Source organism: Bubalus bubalis, chromosome 12 (assembly GCF_019923935.1).
Source record: "Bubalus bubalis isolate 160015118507 breed Murrah chromosome 12, NDDB_SH_1, whole genome shotgun sequence".
NCBI classification, from domain to species: domain Eukaryota; kingdom Metazoa; phylum Chordata; class Mammalia; order Artiodactyla; family Bovidae; genus Bubalus; species Bubalus bubalis.
In genome coordinates, this window is record NC_059168.1 from 48,266,131 (window position 1) to 48,290,483 (window position 24,353).

Here is a 24,353-nt window from a genome sequence, read left to right on the forward strand (position 1 = left end):
CTTCAGAAGTTAAAGGCTCAGTAGGCCTCATTTCCCTAGAAGATCTTTCCTAAAAGATTTTTTTAATTTCTTATATATGTTCGATTATTTTCAAAATAAAGGGGCGCGCGAGAGTCGTGAAATTATTTTCTCCCTCCCCCCACCTCGAGCTGAAATGATATTGTCCCTGTAAATCTTCAGGCGAGCCTTTCTCGCGCGCAAGCGCAGTTTAAAATCACATGGTGGCGGACCGGAGGTGGTGTGAAAACTGCAATCACTGTTGTGGGCCGTCTCTCTGGGTGTAGGAGCTCGGAACTGACCTGGAGGATGTTGGGCTCAAAGAACATGCCCTGGCGGCGGCTGCAGGGCATTTCCTTCGGGATGTATTCGGCCGAAGAACTCAAGTAAGGAGATGGTGGGAAGCATGCAAGAGCCTCTTAGGCTCGGGGCCGTAAACTACTGTTCCCAGCAGGTCTTGCGCCCAGTTTCTCCTCAGAGTCCGTTGCTGTGTAGCGCATGGCCTGCTGGGACCTATAGTTCTGGGAACGTCTTGGGCTAGTGAGCACTGACTGCCTAGAGCCCGGTGTGGCTGGTTTGCACTTGGGTAGGTAGGGGTTCCCAGATGGAAGCGTTATCGTCCGCCAGTCTCCTCGTTAAATCAGCCTGGTTTGTGGAGTTACTGTAATGTTTCTGACGTAGTTTATTAAGCGCATGATGAGTCTCCTCTTGTCTGTAAGATGATTATTCTTCAAGACTCAATTCATGGGACAACTTCTTGGTTGGACCGTCTATATTCTCTGCCTAGTTATTAATACTAAATCAAAAAGACCCTCTTAAGTCTTTCTTTTCATCGCCGTAGCATTTGACAGAACTTTATTATTTTCAGGTTCTTCTATTTCTGTGACATGTATTGTTTCCTTCCTGACTCAGTTTATCAACCCACTAACATTTATTGATCATCCTGTTTTTGCCAGGCACTAAGCTAGGTGTTCATGAAAAGTGAAATGTTAGTCTCTCAGTCCTGTTCAACTTATTGCGACCATGTGAACTGTAGCCCACCAGGCTCTTCTGTCCATGGGATTGTCCAGGCAAGAATACTGGAGTGGGTTGCCATTCTCTTCTGAGGATCTTCCTGACCCAGGGATCAAACCCAGGTCTCTTACATTGCAGGTAGATTCTTTACCGTCTGAGCCGCATTCCTGACACATTGGTGAACGAGGTCCTTGCATTCAGTGGCTTATACTCGAATTCATCTCAGGCTCTTTAGCTGATTCCTCTTTTCCTTAAATCTTGTTGTTCCTTCAGATTCTATTCTAGTCAAATAACTTTTCTTTTCCAAAATGTCCTCCCTAGACAATTTCACCACTTTCATGATCTGTACTCTCAAATTTAAATCTCCAACCCAAATTTCTTTCCCTGATTTTTCAGACTTGGTTTTTTCAGCTGCAGTTGGACATCTTATTTGAATTTTACACCGAGATCTTAAACTCATATACCAAAAACTCTTCCTATCCCTACAGGAAGGGAGAACTTGACCCTCCAAAATGGTATACCTTAATCTAGTGCAAAATGTTCACTATTTTGTGACAGGGCTGTAATTCTAGACCCATTTCTCCTGACATCTCATTTGCTTATTGGGTTCTTACTGTGTGTCATCTATGTATTTCTTTGTTCTCTACCCTCCTTTTCATCACACCGTGTCTCTTGTTTGAATTGTCTTTTTCTTCCATCTCCCTGCCTTTACACCACTCCAGTCCATCCTCTACCTTGCTGTTAAAATTATTCTTCTGAAGTGCAAATGCGATGATGCTCCTATTCCCCTTAAAATCCTGCAAAGGCTTTCCATTTCCCTCAGGTGAATGATACTTTTTTAGCTTAGCCTACAGGTTTACCGATGATCAGTCCAGTGATGATTTTAGGTATAACATCATCCCTTCTTTCGCCCTAGTAAACCACTTGCACGTTCCATAAACTGCCATCAGGTTTCATCATCTGCGCCTTTCTTCAAGCTGTTTCCTCCACATGCATTATCCCCTCTGCCAGAGGGGTCTACTTCCCTGCTCTCACCCCACTGCCCCTCCCTGGAGGCACCTGGAGAGCGTCTCTTACACTGAAGGCGCAGCTCAATCTCCCTCATTTCTGAAATCATTCCACACCTAGTACAGTTGTGTCATGGTTCCTTGGTTACTTTTTGTGCTTGTTTGTATTTTAGTCTCTCCACTGGCCTTTCTTTTATCCTCAACTCTTATTGACTGACTGGATGAATAAACTCCTGGGCTACAACAGTATGCTGCTTCTGAAACTCAATTGTATCATCACTAGCCATAAATTGATACTATTTCATTCAAAAGCAATAGAATTGATTTTTTTACAAGTGAGTTGTGGAGTTTTCAGAGAACTGCTTGAGTAAATTTATACCCATTACTAACATTTGATCTATTTGAGTCTAGGGTTGAGAAATTTCAGTAATTATGCTACATTTTGTTGTGCTAGTTTCTAGTAGCTTCCTAGCTCACTTGGAGTAAAAGCCAAGTCCTTAAAATGGCCCGGAAAGGTCATTCTGGCCCCCTGGTTATTTCTCTGAACTTACCTCTGTACTCACCCTGGCCTCCTAGCTGTTCCCAGAGTGCCATAGGCACACATCTGTCTCAGGACCTTTGCACTCCCTGCTTCTTCCTCCTGTGAAAGTGACCTCCTGTGATGGCCGGCTCCTTCATCTTCAGGCCTTTGTTCAAGTATAAGCTTCTCAGTACGGATTCCCCCCAACCATTGGCCCACTCTATCATCCTTCCCCTTTTCTGCTTACTTTTCTTCATAGCATATTCTTCCATCTAATAAACTATGTGCTTACTAATTTTTGTTTTTGTCTGCCTGCTTTCAATAGAATGTAAAGCCCATGAGCGCAGGGACTCTTGTCTGTTTTCCCAGCATCTAAAAGTGTGTCTGCCACATTATTTGTTAAGTGCATGCATGGGTGGGCGGAGGAGCTATCTGTTCAGCTCTTGGTCCTCTCCATTTTTACTACAACCATTTGTGAGGGGGCCGCTCGTTATAGGAGAGGAAATTCCTGACTCTAGGAGGCAGCAAAGGTCATCCTGAAACCCACGTTTGTTAGTCTTAAACTCTGTTCTCTCTGGTGAAATTCTTACTGGTTGCCCTTGTTCTATATCCCATTCCTGCAATAATTAGAGTGATTTTCTCCTTTTCCCCCGGGTAGATAGAGGCGCTTTGTTCCTTACCGTAGGAAGACTGAGGATGAAGACAAAAACATACATTCAGTTTTGGAATGTGAGGTCTTTGTATAGTCTTTAAAAGCACAGGACACAGTTCTTCTGCCAATTGGCACAGGTCTGTGCTGGACCCACCTGCCTACTCTTTTTCCATCATTATAGGCTCCAGGCAAGGGAAGTGAAGTACCAACTTATGAAACATGATAGAAAGAGGATCTAGTGGTAAAGGCTTTGCACCCAGACCTAATTAGTATTTGGCTCATTCTAATTGTGTTTGCCTGACACAGTAAATGTTTTTCCTATTTATAATTCCAGTTAAGTTTTAGAGCTCCAGGTGAAATGAGAGACAGAAATGTAGATGAATATTTCTCCAAGTCCAGTGAAGAATGATTTAGCCTAAAGGTAGTGGGAGAAAGTAGTAATAGTAGTGAGTTTAAATCATTAAAAAATTTTAAACTATGGAAACAATATCATCAAGAAAGTGAAAAGACAGGACTCAAAGTATGTGCAAATCATATGTCTAATAGAACACATGTGTTCAGAATATATAAAGCAGTCTTGCAACTCAGTAATAAAAAAGCAAATAACCCAGTTAAAAAATAGGTAAAGGATTTGAATAAACATTTCTCCAAAGAGGATATACCAGTGGCTAATAGGTACATGAAGAGATGTTCACCATCATTAGTCATCAAAACCACAGTGAGATGCTACCTCATACCTGCTAAGATGACTGGAAACAGAAAGATCACAAAATATGCTGGCATGAATTTGGAGAAATTAGAGCCTTGGTATGGAGAAGGAAATGGCAACCCACTCCAGTACTCTTGCCTGGAAAATTCCATGGATGGAGGAGCCTGGTAGGCTACAGTACATGGGGTCACAAAGAGTTGGACACGACTGAGTGACTTCACTTTCTTTCTTTCTATAGTTCCTTTTGGAGAAGGAAATGGCAACCCACTCCAGTGTTCTTGCCTGGAGAATCCCATGGACGGAGGGGCCTGGTGGGCTGCAGTCTTCAGGGTTGCAAAGAGTCGGACGTGACTAATCAACTAACATACACACATACACACCAGAGCCTTGGTGTATTGCTGCTGGGAATGTAAAATGGTGCAGCCACTTTGGAAAACAGTCTGGCAGGGTCTCAAAAAAGTTAAACATAGAGTTACCATGTAACTCAGCAATTCCAATCCTTGGTATATATCCATGAGAAATAGACAAAATATATTCACACAGCAACTTGTATATAGAAGTTTCTGTCAACATTATTTATAATAGCTAAAGTGTAAAAGTAAGCCAATAAAACTGGTTTAGCCATACGATGGAATATTGTGTGTATGTGCTCAATCTCTCAGTTGTGTCCAGCTCCTTGCGGCCACATGGACTGTAGCCCACCAGGCTCCTCTGCCCATGGGTTCTCTAGGCAAGAATACTGGAATGGGTTGCCATTTCCTACTCCAGGAAACCTTCCTGATCCAGGAATCGAACCCTAACATCTTATATCACCTGCATTGGCAGGCAAATTCTTTACCACGAACGCCACCTGGGAAGCCCAAAATGAAATATTATTTGGCTATTTAAAACAAACAAAAAAAAAAGTATAGATACAGGCTATGATGTGGATGAGCCTTAAAAATATGCAGGGACTTCCCTGGTGGTCCAGTGACCAAGACTTTGTGCTACCAGTGCAGGGGGCCTGGGTTCAGTCAGGGAGTTAGATCCTGTGTGGTACAACTAAGAGAGGCACAGCCAAAATAGATATAAATAAAAGTAAATATTTTTAAAAATGCATGCAAAGTATAATAAGCCAGCTATAAGAAACCATGTATCACATGATTTCATGTATGTGAAATGTCTAGATGGGCAATTCTCTGGAGATAAAAAGTAAGTAAGTCACTGCCTAGGACTGGTGGAGGGAGGTAGAGATGGATGGAGAGTGACTGCTAATGTGTATAGCATTTCTTTTAGAGTATGAAATGACTATCCACTCCAGTATTCTTGCCTGGGAAATCCCATGGACAGGGGAGCCGGGCAGGCTATAGTCCATAGGATTGCAAAGAGTCGGACACGACTGAGTGCTAACACTTCCTCTTTTTTGAACTGCGTGGGCTTTGGCTTTAAGTCTGGTCCATATCTCTCTCCTACCTTCAACACCACCTCCGCCTTTCTGGGCTTTGTCACCTGGATTAAATCACCTGACCGCTCTAAGCCTGCTTGTTCCTCTGAATAACGCACATTATAATGCCTGTCTCGGAGGGTTAAAGTCACACACATGTGTGCATGCTCGGTCATGTCAGACTCTTTTGTGACCCCATGGACTATAGCCCTCCATGTCTCCTCTGTCCATGGAATTTTCCAGGCAAGAATACTGGAAAATACTGGGTAGCTTGCTGCTTATAGAGCATTTGTCATGTAGTGAGTACTTAACTCCTTCGTGCAATGGCACCCCACTCCAGTACTCTTGCCTGAAAAATCCCATGGACGGAGGAGCCTGGTAGGCTGCAGTCCATGAGGTCGCTAAGAGTTGGACACGACTGAGCGACTTCACTTTTATGCATTGGAGAAGGAAATGGCAACCCACTCCAGTGTTCTTGCCTGGAGAATCCCAGAGACGGGGGAGCCTGGTGGGCTGCCTTCTATGGGGTCACACAGAGTCGGACACGACTGAAGCGACTTAGCAGCAGCAGCAGCAGCATGAAGCCTTCCAGTGTGCTCAGTTAGTGCAAGATTTGTACTAAATCTGGCTTTCAGAGACGTTACCACTCACTCTTCTTCATTCAGCCTCTGTCGTGTGCTAAGTGCTGAGCTGCAGTGAGGAGCAAGGCAGACACCAAGTTTGCCCTCTGGATCTGTCAGCGCAGCTAAGGATCTGGATGTTAAAGCATGAATTTGTAAGTGCCGAAGAGGAAACATCAGAGAAGTTGGGTAACCTTAGTCTTCCCTGGTGGTTTTTATCTCCTTAGGAAATTAAGCGTGAAGTCCATTACGAACCCTCGGTACCTGGACAGCCTGGGGAACCCCTCGGTAAATGGCCTGTATGATTTAGCTCTGGGCCCCGCTGACTCCAAAGAGGTGTGCTCCACCTGCGTGCAGGACTTCACCAACTGCTCTGGGCACTTGGGCCACATCGACCTCCCGCTCACCGTGTACAACCCTCTCCTCTTCGATGTAAGTCCTGACCTGGCCACCTGGGCCACGTGGGTCTCGGGGCTGCGGGTGGGATTTGTGAGTGCTGGCCCTCCCCCCGGGGCAGGTGTCTCAGGAGGAGGTTAGCTCCAGACACTCTGAGTGAAAGTGCTCTTTACTTTGAGATTTAAAACCTGGAGGAGCCAAAGCCAGTATATTCGACTTAGCCTCTAGCCCTGCCTAGACGAACTTCAGTCTGATTCTTGTTGAAGATCGACAAAGCTGGGTTATCTTTATGCAAAGCTAGGGGGAGGAAACGGAGGAAGAGGGGCGAGGGGAGCAGTGTTCAGATCCAATCCCTTTTGTTTCAGAGGCTTTATGCCTTTCAGAAATGTGGGTGGGGCTTCCCTGGCAATAGAGCAAGAGTCCCTAACCCCCTAGATCTAATACCTGATGACCTGAAGTGGAGCTGATGTGATAACAATAGAAATTAGCTGCACAATGAATGTAATCCAGAAACCATCACCTCCCACCCCATCATCTGTGGAAGAATTGTCTTCCATGAAACCACTCCCTGGTGCCAAAAAGGTTGGGGACCACTGCCATAGACGACTTTGGAATTCTCTGGGCCTCTCTGAGGCCTTCAGGCGGATTTGTAGGCGCTTGCTTAGTGGCAGGAGGAACAGAGCGCCAGAAGGCCCAGCGCTGAGCTGAGAATGATGACTGTCCAGTCCTACTTAGACACTTCCAGCTTCTTAAATCAGTTAACTCAGCCTCCGGGATTCACTTTAAGCTACTCAGATTAGTGTACAGGGACATGATTTTTGTCTTAATCGTATTAGGGGAAGAGGAATGTCTTGTTAAATACGAAATGTTTTATATATTAAATATTTAAATAATTTTCAATATTTAAATAAGTATTAAATTTAGTATTTAAATAAAGGTAGTTCCCTATCTCAGATCCAAAGTAAATTTCTAATGTTAATGGATTAAAATAAAACCATAAGTGAAAAATACAGAAGAATATCTGTCAAGTTCTTAAGGCGAAGAAGGACTTTCCAGGTACATAGGGTGAGATGGAATTCTTTATTTCTCCACCCCCCATACTCCAGTCCCAGCAACCCAGGGCTTCCCTGTCGCTCAAGGTTAAACAAGGACCGCCTCTGAGGGGGCTGACGACCCCAGTTATGCCTGGGCACACGTGCTCTGGCGCTGTAGCCTGCCATGGCCAGGCAAGGTGGGGGCTCAAAGGCAGCAGGTCAAAGTGGAATTCTTAAAAGGGTAAACTGCTGGCATAGAAACAAAAACCATAAGTATGTATGTTGAAAATCACTTTGACTGCTATGTCACTTTCTAATATCCTGTCTCTTTTTATTCCCTCTCTTCAGAAACTCTACCTGTTGCTCCGGGGCTCCTGTTTAAACTGTCACATGCTGACCTGCCCCCGGGCTGTGGTTCACCTCTTACTGTGCCAGCTGAGAGTCCTGGAAGTTGGGGCCCTGCAAGCAGTGTATGAGCTGGAGAGAATTCTCTACAGGGTAGGTAACGTGACTATCCTGGTAATCAGACAAGCTAAAGCAGCAGGCATAAGAGCTGTTTGTGTATGAATAGTCCCCTAAGAATAGTTACCAGGGACTTCCCTGGTGGTCCAGGGGTAATGCAGGGTTCAATCCCTGGTCTGGGAAGATTCCACATGCCGTGAAACAACTAAGCCTGTGCGCCACAACTACTGAACCCACACTCTAGAACCTGAGCTCTGCAACAGGAGAAGCCACTGCAGTGAGAAGCCCCGAGCGCTGCAACTAGAAAGTAGCCCCCACTTGCTTAGATGCACAGCAGCTAACACGCCGTGCAGCCAAAAAGAAAGGTCACCAGAATGCTGGAGATTTAAGTCTTGTGACTGAGTACAAATAACTAGGCTTGAAAACATGAAGCTATAAGAATAATTAAAGAAATGTTTGTGAAAACAACATACAAATACAATTTTATCCATCAGTGAGCTTTCCCTGCCCCCAAACCCAGGATCCAACCAGAGTTCATGCATCGTTTTGAATGGTTATATCTCTTTGGTCTGCTTTAATGTAAGATATTTTAATATAGGGAATTTCTTTCCTTGACACTGACTTTTTTGAAGACATAAGGCTAGTTATCTTGTGGACTTCTCACATTCTGGATTTATCTGATTATTTCTTCATGAGATTCACATTTCAGTAAGATTATACCTACCTGATGTAGAATCCTTTGTATTGCATTATTTTAGGAGGCACCTGTTGTCCAGTTGTTCTGCTACTGGTAATGCTGGGTTTGGTGATTTGGAATGGATGGTGAGCACCAGATCTCTCTTGTAAAGAGACATTCTGTTCGTGATTAATAATAACCTGGTACTATTATAAATATATTATTCATGATTAATAATTAATAACCTGGTAAAAAGTGAAAGTGTCAGTCTCTCAGTCGTGTCTGACTCATTGCAGCCCCATGGACTGTAGCCCACCAGGCTCCTCTGTCCATGGATTCTCCAGGCAAGAATACTGGAGTGAGTTGCCATTTCCTTCTCTAGAGTATCTTCCCAACCCAGGATTGAACCCAAGTCTCCTGCGTTGGAGGCTGATTCTTTACAGTCTAAGCGACCAGGGATGACCTGGTGTTATTATAAATATCTTATTTAAAATTAATTTCTGGTTGGTAGATCAAAATATTACTCACTTTTGTATGAAATAACCTGGTTATTCATCAGGGTATGACAATTCAATGAGACAAGGATCTCATCAATTCTAATACTTTATTTGTAGATTTTTTCAGATTTTCGACACACTCATATTACCTGTGAATAATAGTAAGTTTATTTATTTCAGCCTTTATATGTTTCATTTCTTGTTCAGACTTTATTAGGTGCCTAGGATCTACATGACTTTGTTCAAAGGGCAGCATGCATCCTTGTCTTGCTTCTTGTTACAAAGGGAAACCGTTCACCTTTCCTCTTCCCCTTCCCTTTCCTGAATAATTCAGTCTTAATGACATTAGGTGGGCAGAGCAGATAGGCTTCCACACAGAGATGCGACCTGGTGTGGGTTGTCAGGGCCCAAATGAGGTGAGAAAAGCATCCAAAACAAGACCTTATCTGTGTGTGCACGTGGCTAAAAAACTAATCTCAGGTCACATTTGTCCAAGAGAGAGCTTGTGTGTGAGAGAGAGTAGGGTTTTCTTAAACCTTTTACTCAGAGTAAATTTTACTTTTTTGGAATCCCAGGTGCCACTAGTGGTAAAAAACCACACCTGCCAGTGCAGGAAGCATGAGATACGGGTTCCATCCTGGGTCGGGACGATCCCTCGAGAAGGAAATGGCAACCCACTCCAGTATTCTTGCCTGGGAAATCCCATGGACAGAGGAGCCTGGCAGACTGTGGTCCATAGGATCACACAGAGTCGGACACGACTGAAACGACTTATCGTGCAGGAATTTGTCCATTTTGTTTAAAGTGTCAGATCTGTTGTTATAAAATTATTTGGGATGCCCACTACTTTAAAATATTTTGGGGTGAAGTATACCCACAGAAATTCATTAATTATACCCACAGTCTAACAAAGAGTTATAAAGTAACCATCACTGGTATGAGTGCCTTCAACATCAAACTACAGTCCGTATTTCCAGAAACTTCTTTTCTTTCTCCTCCTGGTGTGCTTATTTTTGACAGTTTGTCATTGTACTTGCTTCCCTGGTGGCTCAGTGGTAAAGAATCTGCCTGCCAATATAGGAGATGTGGTTTCAATCCCTGGATCAGGAAGATCTCTTGGAGAAGGAAATGGCAACCCACTCCAGCATTCTTGCCTGGGAAATCCCATGGACAGAGGAGTCTGGTGGGCTACAGTCCTCGGGGTCACATAGAGTCTCACACAATTTAGCAACTAGGCAACAACACTGTACTTAGCAAATTCTTTGCAGGAATAATTTGAGGTCTAGGATGCTGCCCCCTTTCCCCAGAGAGACTTCTTACTGCTTCTGCCCTGTGCTTGGTGACCTGGGACCATCAGAGTCCATAGTCAAGGCTGAAGGCTCCCTGGACTGCAGGCCGTGGGAATCCAGGTGTTCTGTTCCAGGGCTCATCTAGTTCCCAAGGACACAGTCCTTCAGGTTCCCAGATTTCTGTTTGTGGGATGTGGCAGGAAGATACCTTGTTTGATTCCTGTCCTTTCACTAACTCTAGGCTTTGATTTCTGTCCCCATTCATCATTTAAGACCCTCAGAATGAAAAGTTCAAAATTACTGGATTGTAAAATGTTTCCGAGGCCATGCTGGCATGTTGTACAGCTCCAGGGAGCATCCCAACTCTGTCAGCATCTTCCCTGGAGGGACATGGCTACGCTGAAGGCTGCCCCAGTGCTGGGCGATGTGGCAGCCCTGCTCAGAGCAGCCTTGGCCCCTGGGCTCTTTGACCTGGATCCCCATTTTCCCTTCATTATGGCCTGATTATCCCTCACAGTTCTGACAACTCTTCGGAACTTTACTTTTTAAAAAATATTTTATCCTGTTTTTTTGTTTTTTTTTTTTTTTACTTTTTCATTTGGTCTTAATAATCTGTGTGCTGTGCTGTGCTTAGTCACTCAGTCATGTCTGACTCTTTGTGACCCCATGGACTATAGCCTGCCAGACTGCTCTGTCCATCAGGATTCTCCAGGCAAGAATACTGGAGTGGGTTGCAATGCCCTCCTCCAGGGGATCTTCCCAACCCAGGGATTGCACCCAGGTCTCCAGCATTGCAGGCAGATTCTTTACTCTCTGAGCCACCAGGGAAGCCTTAATAATCTAGCCCAGCTACCATTGGAAGCTGAATAGTCTCATTTATATATATTTGTTTATTCATTTGGTCATGCTGGGTCTTCGGTGTGGCAGGTGGGAGCTTCAGTCTTCATTGTGACATGTGGACTCTTGGTTGTGGTATGTGGGATCTAGTTCCCTGACCAGGGATCTAACCTGGGCCCCCTGCATTGGGAACTTGGAGTCTTAGCCACAGGACCACCAGGGAAGTCCCAGGACATTCTCAGTTTTGATTTTTTTTTTAAACCAGCAACGTGGCCAAACTGTTTTGAAAAGGCACCACAGCAGCCCTAAGGTTTCTCCTTTCTCTCCCCTCAGATACAGCTTTCCCCTCCCTTGGAGGGGCTGCCCCTGGTACTGCTTGTCATGCACATGCTTTATTTTGATCACATGGTTTTTCTCTTGTTTTTCAGTTTCTGGAAGAAAATGCTGATCCTACTGCCTGTGAAATTCAGGAAGAGCTAGAACAATATACAGTCAAAATCCTGCAGAACAACCTCCCGGGATCCCAGGGTGCACAAGTGAGTTATCCCATCTCTCTGTTCCCTGAACACTTGGTTTTTAGCATAATTATCACAGTTCCCTCTGTACTGTCTTTGACTTATCCCTTGGCTCAGATGATAAAGAATCCCCCTGCCATGCAGGAGACCCAGGTTTGATCCTTGGGTCAGAAAGATCCCCTGGAGCAGGAAATGGCAACCCACTCCAGTATTCTTGCCAGGAGAATCCCATGGACAGAGAAGCCTGGCAGGCTATAGTCCATAGGGTTGCAAAGAGTCAAAAACACTTTTTTTTTTGGCTTCCCAAAGCAGACCTGGGTCAGCTTTGAATCCCAGCTCTGCCTCTTGTGAAGGTCATATAACTGTCCCCAAGCCACTCTTTCCTCATCTTTGATGCCTGCCTATAGAACTGAGGAGAAGTTTAGAAGAAATTAGGTGCTTTGGGTACAGTGTCAGTGAGGTTCTGGCTTACGTCTCACTTGGAGAATGAGGCCCATGTCCTGTTCTTGTTTCTCTCTCCAGTGCTAAGTGACCACTGCCTCCCCATTCCCCCATAGCATCTGTGTAAGTGTTAATTTGTTCAGCCAGTGAATGGTGTAGGTAATCAACCTGCAGGGCTAATCTTGAGATCTGCTTCACCTAATGCCCAGGTTTCACACCAGAGATTATGACTTAAGTGGTCTGGGTTGGGGGCCCACGGGGGGGTACAAAAGCCCCCAGGCTAGGTCTCATTTGCAGAACTAGCTCCAAACCACTAGTTTTGCTTAACTGTGGATGTGCCTTGCCTCAGAGCCCTGAGGTTCATCCAGGGGAGATAGCAGCTGCTGTCTCAGGTTTAACTTAAAATTAAATTATTTAATTTAATTAAATAATTTAATTATTTATTTTATTAAATTATTTAAATTTATTCATCCTTGCTATCTTCCAAGCTTACCACTGCCCTCATGATCTCTTCATCTTAGTAACAGCTTGGTAAGTTTCCCCTATTATGAATGAAGAAACTTAAAGAAGTCACTTAGTGATTGGCAGTGTTTGGTTATGTTAGGGTTTTGTGGAGAATTTTAAGAAATGGGGTGGCTTCCTCTGATTTTTCAATAATAAGTGAAAACTACAAAATGTATACCTACTAGATCTCTTCAGGATGGCACTCAGGTTTTTTGACTTATTTTAACAGGTGAAAAATGTCTGTGAGAGCAGGAGCAAACTCATCTCTGTCTTCTGGAAGGTACATATGACTGCTAAGAGATGTCCCCACTGCAAGTGAGTCCTAGGCACTTCCCTCTAATTTTTTTTTATTTTATTTTATGGGTGTATAGTTGATTTACTCTATCATGTTAATTTCTGCTATATAGCAAAGTTATTGGCTATATATATCTATATGTATTCTTTTTCATATTTTTTCATTATAGTTTACTGTAGGATATTGAATATCATTCTCTGTGTTGTTTATCCATCCTATACATAATAGTTTGCATCTGCTAATCCCAAATTCCCAGTTCTTCCCTCACCTACCTGCCCTCTCCCTTGGCAACCACAGGTCTCTTCTCTAAATCTGTGAGTCTGTTTTTGTTTCCTATATATGTTCATTTGTACCGTATCTTAGATTTTACATTGTTGGGTTTTTTCCTCTCTCTCCTCACAACTGTCCTCATGTCTAGAACTGGGCGGTCAGTGGTCCGGAAGGAGCACAATAGCAAACTGACCATCACGTATCCGGCCATGGTGCACAGGGGAGCTGACCAGAAGGGCACTGAAGCCCAGGGTAAGCAGGTCCTGGGAGGCCCTCCGTGTGCTTTTCACGTGTGACCATCAGACGCGCGCCACGACTTGGGGATCCCTGGTCCTCTGTACCACATGCTTCTTGGCTGCGTGTCTGTGGTGGGCCAGCAGATGGTGGGTGTCTGGGGTCTTAGATCGGCGGGCATCCTGATGCGTGCTCAGTCCTTGCCACTGGTGCACGTGCGAGGCAGTACCCCACCGCCTGAACGAGGCACCTCTTGCCACAGGTGGTCAGTATTCTGAAAGATTTTTGAGGAAGAAGTTATTACTTGATAAATAGTTCAAACCATTTTGTTGTCAAACAAGTGTGGATATATTTTGGACTAAAATGTAGGTGAGGGACATTTTCCTCGGTGGTCCAGTGGTTAAGAATCTACCTTCCAATGCAGAGGATGCTGGTTCCATTCCGGGTCCAGGAGATAAGATCCCGCATGCCTTGGGACAGCTCAGCCCACAGGCCACAACTATAAAGCCCGTGCACCACAACAAAGACCTAGCACAGCCGAAACAAAAAATATATATATTTAAAAATAAAAAATGTAGGTGAATTTTAAAGAAAAACTGTGAGCATCTAAAGAACATTAGCGCCTCCTGCAGGCTGCTCTAGCTGTCCTCTCAGATCCCTGGAATAGAGTGTCTCCCACTCGGCTCTGCCCTGCTCTTAGGGGTACCTGGGAAGAAATTTGAGAGACTTAGTACTCCTGCTTTTTCATTTTTGTAGTTTTAAGTTTGTTTAACAGTGCTTTCCACAGTTTATTGTGATCCATACAGTCAAAGGCTTTGGCATAGTCAATAAAGTAGAAATAGATGTTTTTCTGGAACTCTTGCTTTTTCGATGATCCAGTGGATGTTGGCAGTTTGATCTCGGGTTCCTCTGCCTTCAAAGCCTTTGACTGTGTAGATCACAATAAACTGTGGAAAATTCTGAAAGAGATGGGAATACCAGACCACCTGACCTGCCTCTTGAGAAACCTATATACAGGTCAGAAAGCAACAGTTATAACGACATGGAACAACAGACTGGTTCCAAATAGGAAAAGGAGTACGTCAAGGCTGTATATTGTCACCCTGCTTATTTAACTTATATGCGGAGTACATCATGAGAAACGTGGGGCTGGAAGAAGCACAAGCTGGAATCAAGATTGCCGGGAGAAATATCAATAACCTCAGATATGCAGATGACACCACCCTTTTGGCAGAAAGTGAAGAGGAACTAAAGAGCCTCTTGATGAAAGTGAAAGAGGAGAGTGAAAAACTTGGCTTAAAGCTCAACATTCAGAAAACTAAGATCATGGCATCTGGTCCCATCACTTCATGGGAAATAGATGGGGAAACAGTGGAAGGGGACGACAGAGGATGAGATGGCTGGATGGCATCACCGACTCGATGTACATGAGTTTGAGGAAACTCAGGGAGTTGCTGATGGACAGGGAGGCCTGGCATAGCGCAGTTCATGGGGTTGCAAAGAGTCAGAGACGACTGAGCGACTGAACTGAACTGAACAATGCTTTCTGGTTTTTCTTCTGAAGTAGTGAAGATTAAATAAGATTTTCCATTTGAAATGTTGAGCCCAGTGCCTGCTATGTTGAATATGCTTTGTGGATATTGGCCATTCATTTTTTATTATAATGCAGTCAGTGTGCCAGGGCAGAAAAAGCATCATCTGTTTTGGACAACTTGTGCCTGCGTGCATGCCAAGTCGCCTCAGCTGTGCCCGACTCTTTTCGACCCCATGGACTGGAGCTTACCAGGCTCAGGCTCCTCTGTCCATGGGATTCTCCAGGCAAGAATACTGGAGTGGGTTGCCATGCCCTTTTCCAGGGAATCTTCCTGACCCAGGGATCGAACCCAAGTCTATTGGATCTCCTGCATTGGCAGGTGTATTCTTTACCACTGATCCACCAGGGAAGCCCTTTCAACACATGAATCTTGAGAACATATAAACATTTAGACCATAGTATAGCAAACTTGTTTATTACTTTAAAATAAATCTTCTATTTTAGACTAATTTTTAGATGTGTAGAAGAATTGCAGACATGCTGCAGAAATTCGTATGTACTTTTTACTCAGTTTGCCCTGATGAAACATCTTAGATCACCATGGCGTGTTTATCAAAACTAAGAAATTAACATTGGTATACTACTGTTAACTGACATGCAAACTTTATTTGAATGTCACCAGTTTATCCAGTGTGTGCTTGGTTACTAAGTCATGTCTGACTCTTTGTGACCCCATGGACTGTAACCTGCATTGGCAGGTGGATTCTTTACCTTCTGAGCCATTGGGAAGCCCAGTTTATCCAGTAATGTCCTCCTTATGTTGTTCCAGGATCCAGTCCAGGATACTACACTGCATTTAGAAAGTCTGTTTAATGCTTAACCATTAACAGGCACAAGGATGGGTTTTCCTGCACTATACTTATATTAAATAAGATTTTCCATTTGAAATATTGAGCCCAGTGCCTGCTGTGTTGAATATGCTTTGTGGATATTGGCCATTCATTTTTTATTATAATGCAGTCAGTGTGCCAGGGCAGAAAAAGCATCATCTGTTATGTATAGTTATGTATAGTATGTATAGTAACTATACATATACATATAGTAACTGTTATGTATAGTAACTATACATAGCCCTGAAAACAATTTTTAAGGTTGGAAACTGCTACTCTAGACTTCAGGGCACTTTAGGGAATATTCATAGATTGAGAAGAAAGGTGGTCAGGATTCTAGAGGATGACTATTTGGGGCAAATATCTAACAGGCAGCCTTTAAGTGCCTTTGCCAGACCAATTCTTTGGAGTAATTGTCACTGCAACTATGAGAATATGATGGTGCCAACCAAAATCCTGTGCATCAGAAACAAGTCAGCAGTGGTCTTGGATGGTTTTCGGATTGGATTGGTCGTATTTAGCAGGCGTTTACTTGTTGGGCGCTCAGCCTTATGCCCAGGAACATCCTGTGGCTGAGCCCAGTGCCAAGCTGGGGACCTGACCTTGTGGCCTCCATTCTCAGGGAAGGCTGCGGGTGAGGCAGCTCAATTACTCCAGGGAGAGGTGATGCAGAGGCAGGTGAGCATTTGGACAAACGATCTGGCCACGTCCCTGGTATCTAATGGGCCATGCAGTTGGGCCTGTGGCTCAGTGGTCCCCACATACTCCTGATCTCACGAGGAGTGCTGTTAGCTTGTGAAATTCACACATGACCAGTGTGCTATTCAAGCCCCATTATGCCTGCTAGCATTTTCAAGTGAGACCTCTTACAGCCGAGGTGCTTCGCCCACCATGAGCCAATCTTCCCCATTGTTTGACTTCCCAACTTTTTTTTTCTTTCATACAGGAGCTCTTGGAGCTAAACTAAATACATGTTGCAGCTGTTCTGAAATCCTATTGAAGCAGATTTCATTTTTTTTTTTTAAACAAGGTCACTGGATGGTATTTTTGTCTCAATATTCATTTTTATTCATTTATTTGGCTGTGCCAGGTCTTAGTTGTGGCGTGCAAACTCTTGGCTGTGGCATGTGGGATCTAGTTCCCTGACTAGGGATGGAACCCGGGCACCCTGCATTGGGAGCACAGAGTCTTAGCCACTGGACCACCAGGGAAGTCCCTGAGGCAAATAGCATTTTTGCAGGCTCAAAAAGGGCCTGGTTAGGAAGGGTGCAGTCCATGTGAGGAGGTGGCATTCTGCAAGTCTCTTCTGACTCAAACCCAGTGAGTGAATGACCTCCATCTGCCTTAATAGGGGTTAAACTGGGCTGGGGCCACTTCCTGCACTAGCGACTCTGAGTCAGGAGCTGAAGAGAGCTACCAGATGCCGCTCATCTTCCTCAGTTCATCAAGGCAGATTAGTGAGAAAGAAGTTTCCAGAAATGCCCACAAAATTGTCCTTTAGGTTAATGAGGTCTTTTCTCCCCACTGAACACCCATAACTTTCTATATCTGGCTTATCCCCAAAGGTCAGAGCCTTTCTCCATTGCATTCCCCTCACTTCCTTCAACTGCATTAACTGGTTGAAATGTTTTGCTTTTATAGGAATCAAAATTTTAAATGTGTTCACTCTTGACCTAACTATTCCGCTTTTATAATCTTATCCTAAGAATTATGCATGCCCACAGTATTAAGTAGTTTTGAATTGGAAATATCTTAAATGCCTGTTAGTAGAGACTAATTAAATAAATTATGGTACATCTTATTAATTGTTTTCTAAGTTACAAATTTCTCTAAAAACTTTCCATGATGTATCTTCTACAGTTGGTAAAGAAACCAAGTAGAGAATTAGAGGTGAATGAAGCTGGGTTTTACAAATATAGAAAAAAGCAGAAGAGTGGGGTTTTTTTTTTTTAATATAAATTATCTTATAGTATTTTGAACATGTGTATCTAAGCCAGTGAAAACTTAGTATCTGCTGGGTCTTGCTGCTGCTGCTAAGTCACTTTAGTCGTATCCAACTCTGTGCGACCCCAGAGACGGCAGCCCGCCAGGCTCCCCCGTCCCTGGGATTCTCCAGGCAAGAACACTGGAGTGGGTTGCTATTTCCTTCTCCAAAGCGTGAAAGTGAAAAGTGAAAGTGAAGTCGCTCAGTCCTGTCCAACTCTTAGTGACCCCTTAGATGCTGTTAATTGTTAGGAACACAGACAAGACACAGTTTCTACCCTGATAAGTGCATTAAAAAAATATTGAGTGATTTTGTGGGGAGAGGTGGGGTGCTGAGAGCCACAAGGCTTGTGGGATCTTAGTTCCCTGACCCAGGAGTCAAAGCCAGGCACTCGGCAGTGAGAGCACTGAGTCCTAATCACTAGACTGGCAGGAAATTCCCAAGCAGTGTATAATTTTGATGAATGTGTTCCAAAAGAGGTTGATAGTTTTGACGGGAGGGGATACTCACCACTATACAAAGGCTGAAGTTGATAGTTTTGAACCTAGAGGTCACATTACTCACTTTCTTAATCATCTAAATGCTTGGGGCCACACCTACTGAATGTGACTTACTCTGGGAGTGGCTGATTAAAGAGTATCCCAGAGTGATCTTGGTTAATCTGAGAAATCAAGATCCATCTACTTATCACCAGCATGATAGTTGTAAGAAGAAACTGAATATACATTCACCCATAAAAATGTTCATCTTCATTTATCCATAATTCTCCTGCTGTGAACCTTTCTGGTAAAAGCCATGTGCATAAAGCTATTTATCACAGTGTGACTTAAAATAAAAATAAATTGAGGTCAGCTCAGATGTCCAACTGTTAGAACGTGGTTAAGTCACTTATAAAACGTCCTCTCAGGAATATCATGCTGCAATTAAAAATGATGGCGAGGGACTTCCATGGTGGTCCAGTGGTTAAGAGTCCGCCTCGCAGTGCAGGGGATGTGGGTTCAATCCCTGCTGGGGGCACTAAGATCCCATGTGCCATAAAGCAAGTAAGCCTGCGCACTGCAACGGAGGATCCTGTGTGCCGCCACTGAGTGACCCGATACAGCCGGATAGATAAATAAAATAAAAATGATGGTGAGATACAAGCTATAGGGCAACATGCAGAAATGCTCATAAGATGACACTAAATGAGCAAAGTGGTACAGAGTAAATCTGCACCTAACACTTTATAAACCAAAGGACCAGAAAAGAATATGTAAGTGGTCATGGTGATAACATGATATAATTGTGGGTGATTTTTTTTTTCCCCTTTGGCTCTACCTTTTAGGTTTCATACAATAGTTGTTTGGTTTTCATTACTTTAGAAATTAGATTAAGGGGAGGGGGGGGAATCCACAGCAGAGAGTAGGTTGTCCTAGAGATTGACTTAAAAAAAAAAAAGTATTTATTTTAATTTGTTTCTTTGGCTGCCTCAGATCTTAGTTGAAGCATGTGGGATCTTGTTCTCCAACCCAGGATCAAACCCAGGCCCTCTGTATTGGGAGTGTGGGGCCTTAGCCACTGGACCACTAGGGAAGTCTGTAGAGATTGATTTTTTGGTCAGATTGCAGGCTTGGAGGAGTGGGGAAAGGAATTGCTAAATCCCATTACGGAAAGAGTGTCTCTAATTGACTTACTGTGCTCGCTTACCCTCTTCCACTCCAGGAATTGAGGAAGCTCAGTTGGGAAAACGAGGATACCTGACACCCTCCAGTGCTCAAGAACATCTCATAGCTCTTTGGAAAAATGAAGGTGCTGTGCCAGGCTGAAGAAACAGCCCATTGACTCCCTGGACTCCTTTACCCTGCTTTTTTATGGTTTCAAAATTGTGATTCTTGTAGATCTCTCCTGAAACTGAACCATAGATTTGGGGCAGGCTTCAGGGTACCTTGTCATTGATATTTATAGCGTGGGAAATGTCTTTATTCCTTGAACCATGAACTTGATGATTACTATAACTGAGCCTTATCATTAAATGATAGCTGTGGGTGGGCATTGCTTAGTACAGTTTGACATGTGTCTTGAAGGCGCAGTGTAACTCACCTTATTTTTTTAATGTATTTTATTTGCTTATTTATTTTCATTATTGTTTTTTAATATTGCATTTTTATTTCTTTATTTTTTTCACTGCACCATGCGGCATGTGGGATTTTGGTTCCCTGACCAGGGATGGAACCTGCACCCCTTGCAGTGGAAGTGCAGAGTCTTAACCACTGGACCGCCAGGCAATTCCTTCATTAGTTTTTATGAAGACACATGTGATCTTACTCTCCCTATTGTCCTATATTCTGGGTTTTTTGTAAAAATTTTTGTGGTCACCCTTCCATGCTCTTAATGTACAGGTTTAAATGATCTTTTGATTTATTTCAAACACAGGGTTCTTTCTGAATTACCTTTTTTTGGGACTGGAAGATGTTGGCATGGAGTCCAGGTTCAACCCCAGTATGTTCTTTCTGGATTTCTTGGTGGTACCACCCTCAAGGTAATACCCTTTCATTGGCTTTATTTCACCTGAAAAAGGTTTATGGAATAATTGAATAATGACCTCTGGGAGAGAAAGGAAGGGTCAAAGGTGCTGAAAAATAGAGCAGCAGTTCCACTCCCAGGTGGCAGGTGGTGGGACTATTTTCCTCTTCATTTTTCCTGAGTGCAGGAGGAATGTGGGTTTCTTTTGGAGCTTGGGGCGTGTGAATAGGGATGGGTAAGTGACTGAGGGAAGTGTGCACTGATTCCACATGTCCTCCTGCAGGTATCGCCCTGTCAACCGCCTTGGGGACCAGATGTTCACCAACGGGCAGACGGTGAACTTGCAGGCTGTCATGAAGGACGTGGTTCTGATCCGAAAGCTTCTGGCAGTGATGGCCCAAGAACAGGAGCTGCCAAGTGAGGTGGCAGCAGCCACCACAGAAGAGGTCAGGAGCTGATGCCTTAGTTCTAGCTTCCTATGCTGTGGGTGCAGAATGCTATGGGAATGCTATGGGTCCTGGGAGATACTGGTTGGCAATCCTGCATGGTTGTGTGTGAGCCATGGGTTTGGGAGGACTGGGCAATGTCTGGGGGAAAGTGTGGGTCTGAGCATGACCGCAGTGACCATGCCCAGTGACCTTGATTGAGTTGTTTTGGTTTCTTGTTCTTATCTCCACAATAAAATGAGTGATCTGTGGGGAGGTTTTATCCGTGGTTGTGGTCTGGGCTACCTGTTGTCACTGGCAGTTCTAGAAAGAACAGTCTGTGGTCCTCAGGCTCTAAACCTGTCCCTACTGGGCTCTGGTACCAGAGACCCATGCCACCTAGCTCTGATTTTGGCTCTTGAAGATCTCTAGCATCAGGGTCAGGAAGGCAGTGTTGGCATTTGGAAGAGTTTCCCGCAATAGGAGTGTCAGATTTGGTGTCAGATTTGGGGCTTAATTTTCTCCCCAATAAATGTTGGAGCTGAATTCCATTTTCCTGTTTCAGCAAACGTTTCCTGAATCCCTTTTAGTGTGCTAGGTCTACAGTGGGTATAAAGATGAGTCAGGCACTCAGGAAGTTTGTTGAGATTGGTGACATTCTTCTCAGCTTTAAGATTCTTTCTAAATGCAAATAGGAAGGACTGTCTCAGCCTTGAGTAGACCAGAGAGGCTCCCAGGCTCTCTTCCTTGGGTGGGACCGGCCCGTCACCAGGTGGCGCCACAGTCTGTCAGGGACACCCATGCTTGGGTTACTCAGCCTTTTTGCTTGGGTTTCCTTGGTTTTGCTTAAGTTTTCTGATCTGCCTGTGTAAATGTGCTTTAAAAAAAAAATGCTCAATATTAGAGATATCTGCCATCTGCAGGTCCTGGTCTACTTTCAAAGAGTTGGCCATAGGATTGCCACGTCCAGTGACCAGAGCTAAAGATTTCATGTTGATGTCTCTTGAAAGTAGGGTAGCCTTTGTCCAAGAAAAAAGCTAAATCTCAGCAGAAATGAGCAGCATCCTCTCAGATTCTTGAGGTCACTACTGCCTGAAGTCAAAGTGCCCTCTTTTCCATCTGATCAATAGCAAGAGTTCTTTCTTCCCATACTTGCTCCACGGCGGCCCTCTCATGAATCATGAATGCCTGGGTGTGAATAGGCATGCGCCATTCCAGGCACTGAGGATGCGCCAGTGAGACTGGTCTCACCCATTTCACAAGTAGGCGCGTGGCCCTACTTGTCAGCTGATGCCTTCAGAAGTGAGTTAGTCTGACAGGGGTGCTGTCATCATACAGGGGACCCTGGGAGGCTCCTTCAGCCAGAATAGAAACCACACCTGTCTTCCCTATAACTGAGAAGTCTTCTGTTCCTCAGGATTGAGGACAGGCCCACTTTATCACCAGTGGTTTCCATGACATTCTCACTTACTGGATCCCCCTTCCATCAGCGCTGACGGGTTTCTTCTCTCTTCTGACCCACTGGGTCGAGGGACCATTTGTCTCTCTCCTGTGTCATACCTACCCAGCCCAAGAGGGCCAGTCCAGGTGGCCAGACAGTCGGTCAATAGGTGGTGCTCTAGGGCAGCTTACCGCCTCATACGTTGTCGATGCACACGGACAAGATCAATTTATGAGCACTTGGGCCACAAATCTGTCAAGTTCAAAAGACATAAAGGCCAACTTCAGAGTTCATCATTTGTCAGAGCTCAAGTGAAAAAGAAAAGTGGAACCAGGCCTGACCTTGAGGGCTTTTCATCACGCCCGTTTTTCTTGGTTGTGTCTTGGCAGGAAAAAGACTCTTGGATGGCTATGGACCGATCCTTTTTGAGTCAGCTTCCAGGCCAGTCCCTCACAGACAAACTTTACAACATTTGGATTCGCCTTCAGAGCCACGTTAATATTGTGTTTGATAGCGAGATGGACAAATTAATGATGGAAAAGTACCCCGGCATTAGACAGGTGAGCAGTTGGATCCCCATTGCTAGCCGAAGGGGTTAAATAATAAACGTGTTTGTCTTAAGGAAGAAAACAGTAACCATACTTGTTTTTTTCCCTTGACAGTGACTGTTTTATTTTAACCAATTGGCACTACCGTAGTTTTGGTTTACTTTTTATTTTGTTATTTTTTAGTGAAAATATGAAAGATTTATTTCAACTGTATAAAATAATTGAAAGAGGAGTAAAAGAAGATATTAATAAAAGATGGTCCTAACTGAAGAATGAATGAAACTAAAATTGCAGACCAAAAAACCCAAACATAATAAAGATGTGCATAGTATTGGGTTGGCCAAAAAGTTTGGGTTTATCCATCCTTTTTCGCCAACCCGTTACCATTATACAGGCTTGTGAATAATAGAAGTGTCATCTTTCATGCTCGTGCTCAGTCGCTAAGTTGTGCCCACAATTAAATATGGCATATATATGTTGTAGAGCTTCCCTGGTGGCTCAATGGTAAAGAACCCACATGCTAATGCAGGAGATGAGGGTTCAACCCTTGGGTTGGAAAGATCTCCTGGAGGAGAAAATGGCAACCCACTCCAGAATTCTTGGCTGGAGAATCCCATGGACAGAGGAGGCTGGTGGGCTACAGTCCTTTAGGTCACAAGAGTTGGACATGACTTAGCAACTAAAAAATAGCAACATATATTTTCTAACAACTTAATATTTTTAAGTCTTGATTTCTAAATTTTTTTAATGATTTCTGTGGACTTTTCCCCCATAAAGATCCTGGAGAAGAAGGATGGTTTGTTCCGAAAGCACATGATGGGGAAGCGTGTAGACTACGCAGCCCGCTCGGTCATCTGCCCAGACATGTACATCAACACCAACGAAATCGGAATTCCCATGGTGTGTGCTGTTAGGTGGCAGATGGGAGTGGCGAGGAGGGTGGGGAGAAGGCATGGGATCACGGTGGCTTGGGTGAAGACAGCATCTGCCTCTCCCCGTATTGAGTCCTTAGAAGGGGATCCTGAGGCCATGGCGTGGCGTTGCTCTCACTCCCTGCCAGGTCTCCAGACACCCTCCACCCACAAGGAAGACCCCTGCTCCTGGGCTACCAGGGTGCAGCTCCTGCCTCTCCTCCTCCTGCCCCTCTTGGTCTAGTCATTAAACCTTCCTAGTCAGATGGAATACATGACAGAGATGAGGGAGCGGGGCTTTCTGTCCCGTGTACTTGCCTGGCATCAGGAGTCAGGGCCGCGGAGGAAGGGAGAGAGCCCCAGGGAGCAGGCGTCACTCCCAGATCCTCAGGGGTAGGCGGTTTGCCCCGTCCACCCATTAGTGTTTCCTTAGGGAGCCAGTTTTCTTTTCTCACTTCCCCACCACTTGAGGCTGCGGTACTCATTAGCAACAGCCCCTTCATCGTCTTCCTCCTTAATGGGCCTTGAGGTCAGTAATAGAAGATGGTTTAATTCGCCCTGTGGAGAGGCTCATTTCCTCGCACACGGCCCTGCTGCCACTCTCAGGGGAGGACTGGCAGGGAGCAGAGAGCACAACTCAAGTGTTCTGATGGCCTCCTGCGTGCTCCCTCCGTGTCCCCCAGGCACACGTGGGCTTCCTAGGCAAGGGCTCTTGTGTGAGGGGAC

At 44.5% G+C, this 24,353-nt stretch overlaps 1 protein-coding gene and 1 non-coding gene across 2 annotated transcripts in view; one reads left to right on the forward strand and one right to left on the reverse strand.

Annotated features, from left to right (window-relative positions):
• The first annotated feature begins 44 nt into the window (after window positions 1–44).
• Window positions 45–24,353, forward strand: part of POLR1A (RNA polymerase I subunit A) — an 84,624-nt gene continuing 60,315 nt past the window's right edge. Inside the window, exons 1-11 of the mRNA XM_006042040.4 lie at window positions 45–383; window positions 6,170–6,374; window positions 7,721–7,870; window positions 11,562–11,669; window positions 12,823–12,908; window positions 13,307–13,410; window positions 19,502–19,588; window positions 20,213–20,318; window positions 20,586–20,748; window positions 22,558–22,728; window positions 23,494–23,616. Of these exons, the coding sequence (XP_006042102.3) occupies window positions 307–383; window positions 6,170–6,374; window positions 7,721–7,870; window positions 11,562–11,669; window positions 12,823–12,908; window positions 13,307–13,410; window positions 19,502–19,588; window positions 20,213–20,318; window positions 20,586–20,748; window positions 22,558–22,728; window positions 23,494–23,616 (1,380 nt within the window). The 5' untranslated portion in view covers window positions 45–306. The remainder of the gene's footprint in view (window positions 384–6,169; window positions 6,375–7,720; window positions 7,871–11,561; window positions 11,670–12,822; window positions 12,909–13,306; window positions 13,411–19,501; window positions 19,589–20,212; window positions 20,319–20,585; window positions 20,749–22,557; window positions 22,729–23,493; window positions 23,617–24,353) is intronic.
• Window positions 7,464–7,590, reverse strand: LOC112578275. Its single transcript, XR_003102573.3, has one exon. It is a non-coding gene; the product is annotated as a small nucleolar RNA SNORA76 (small nucleolar RNA).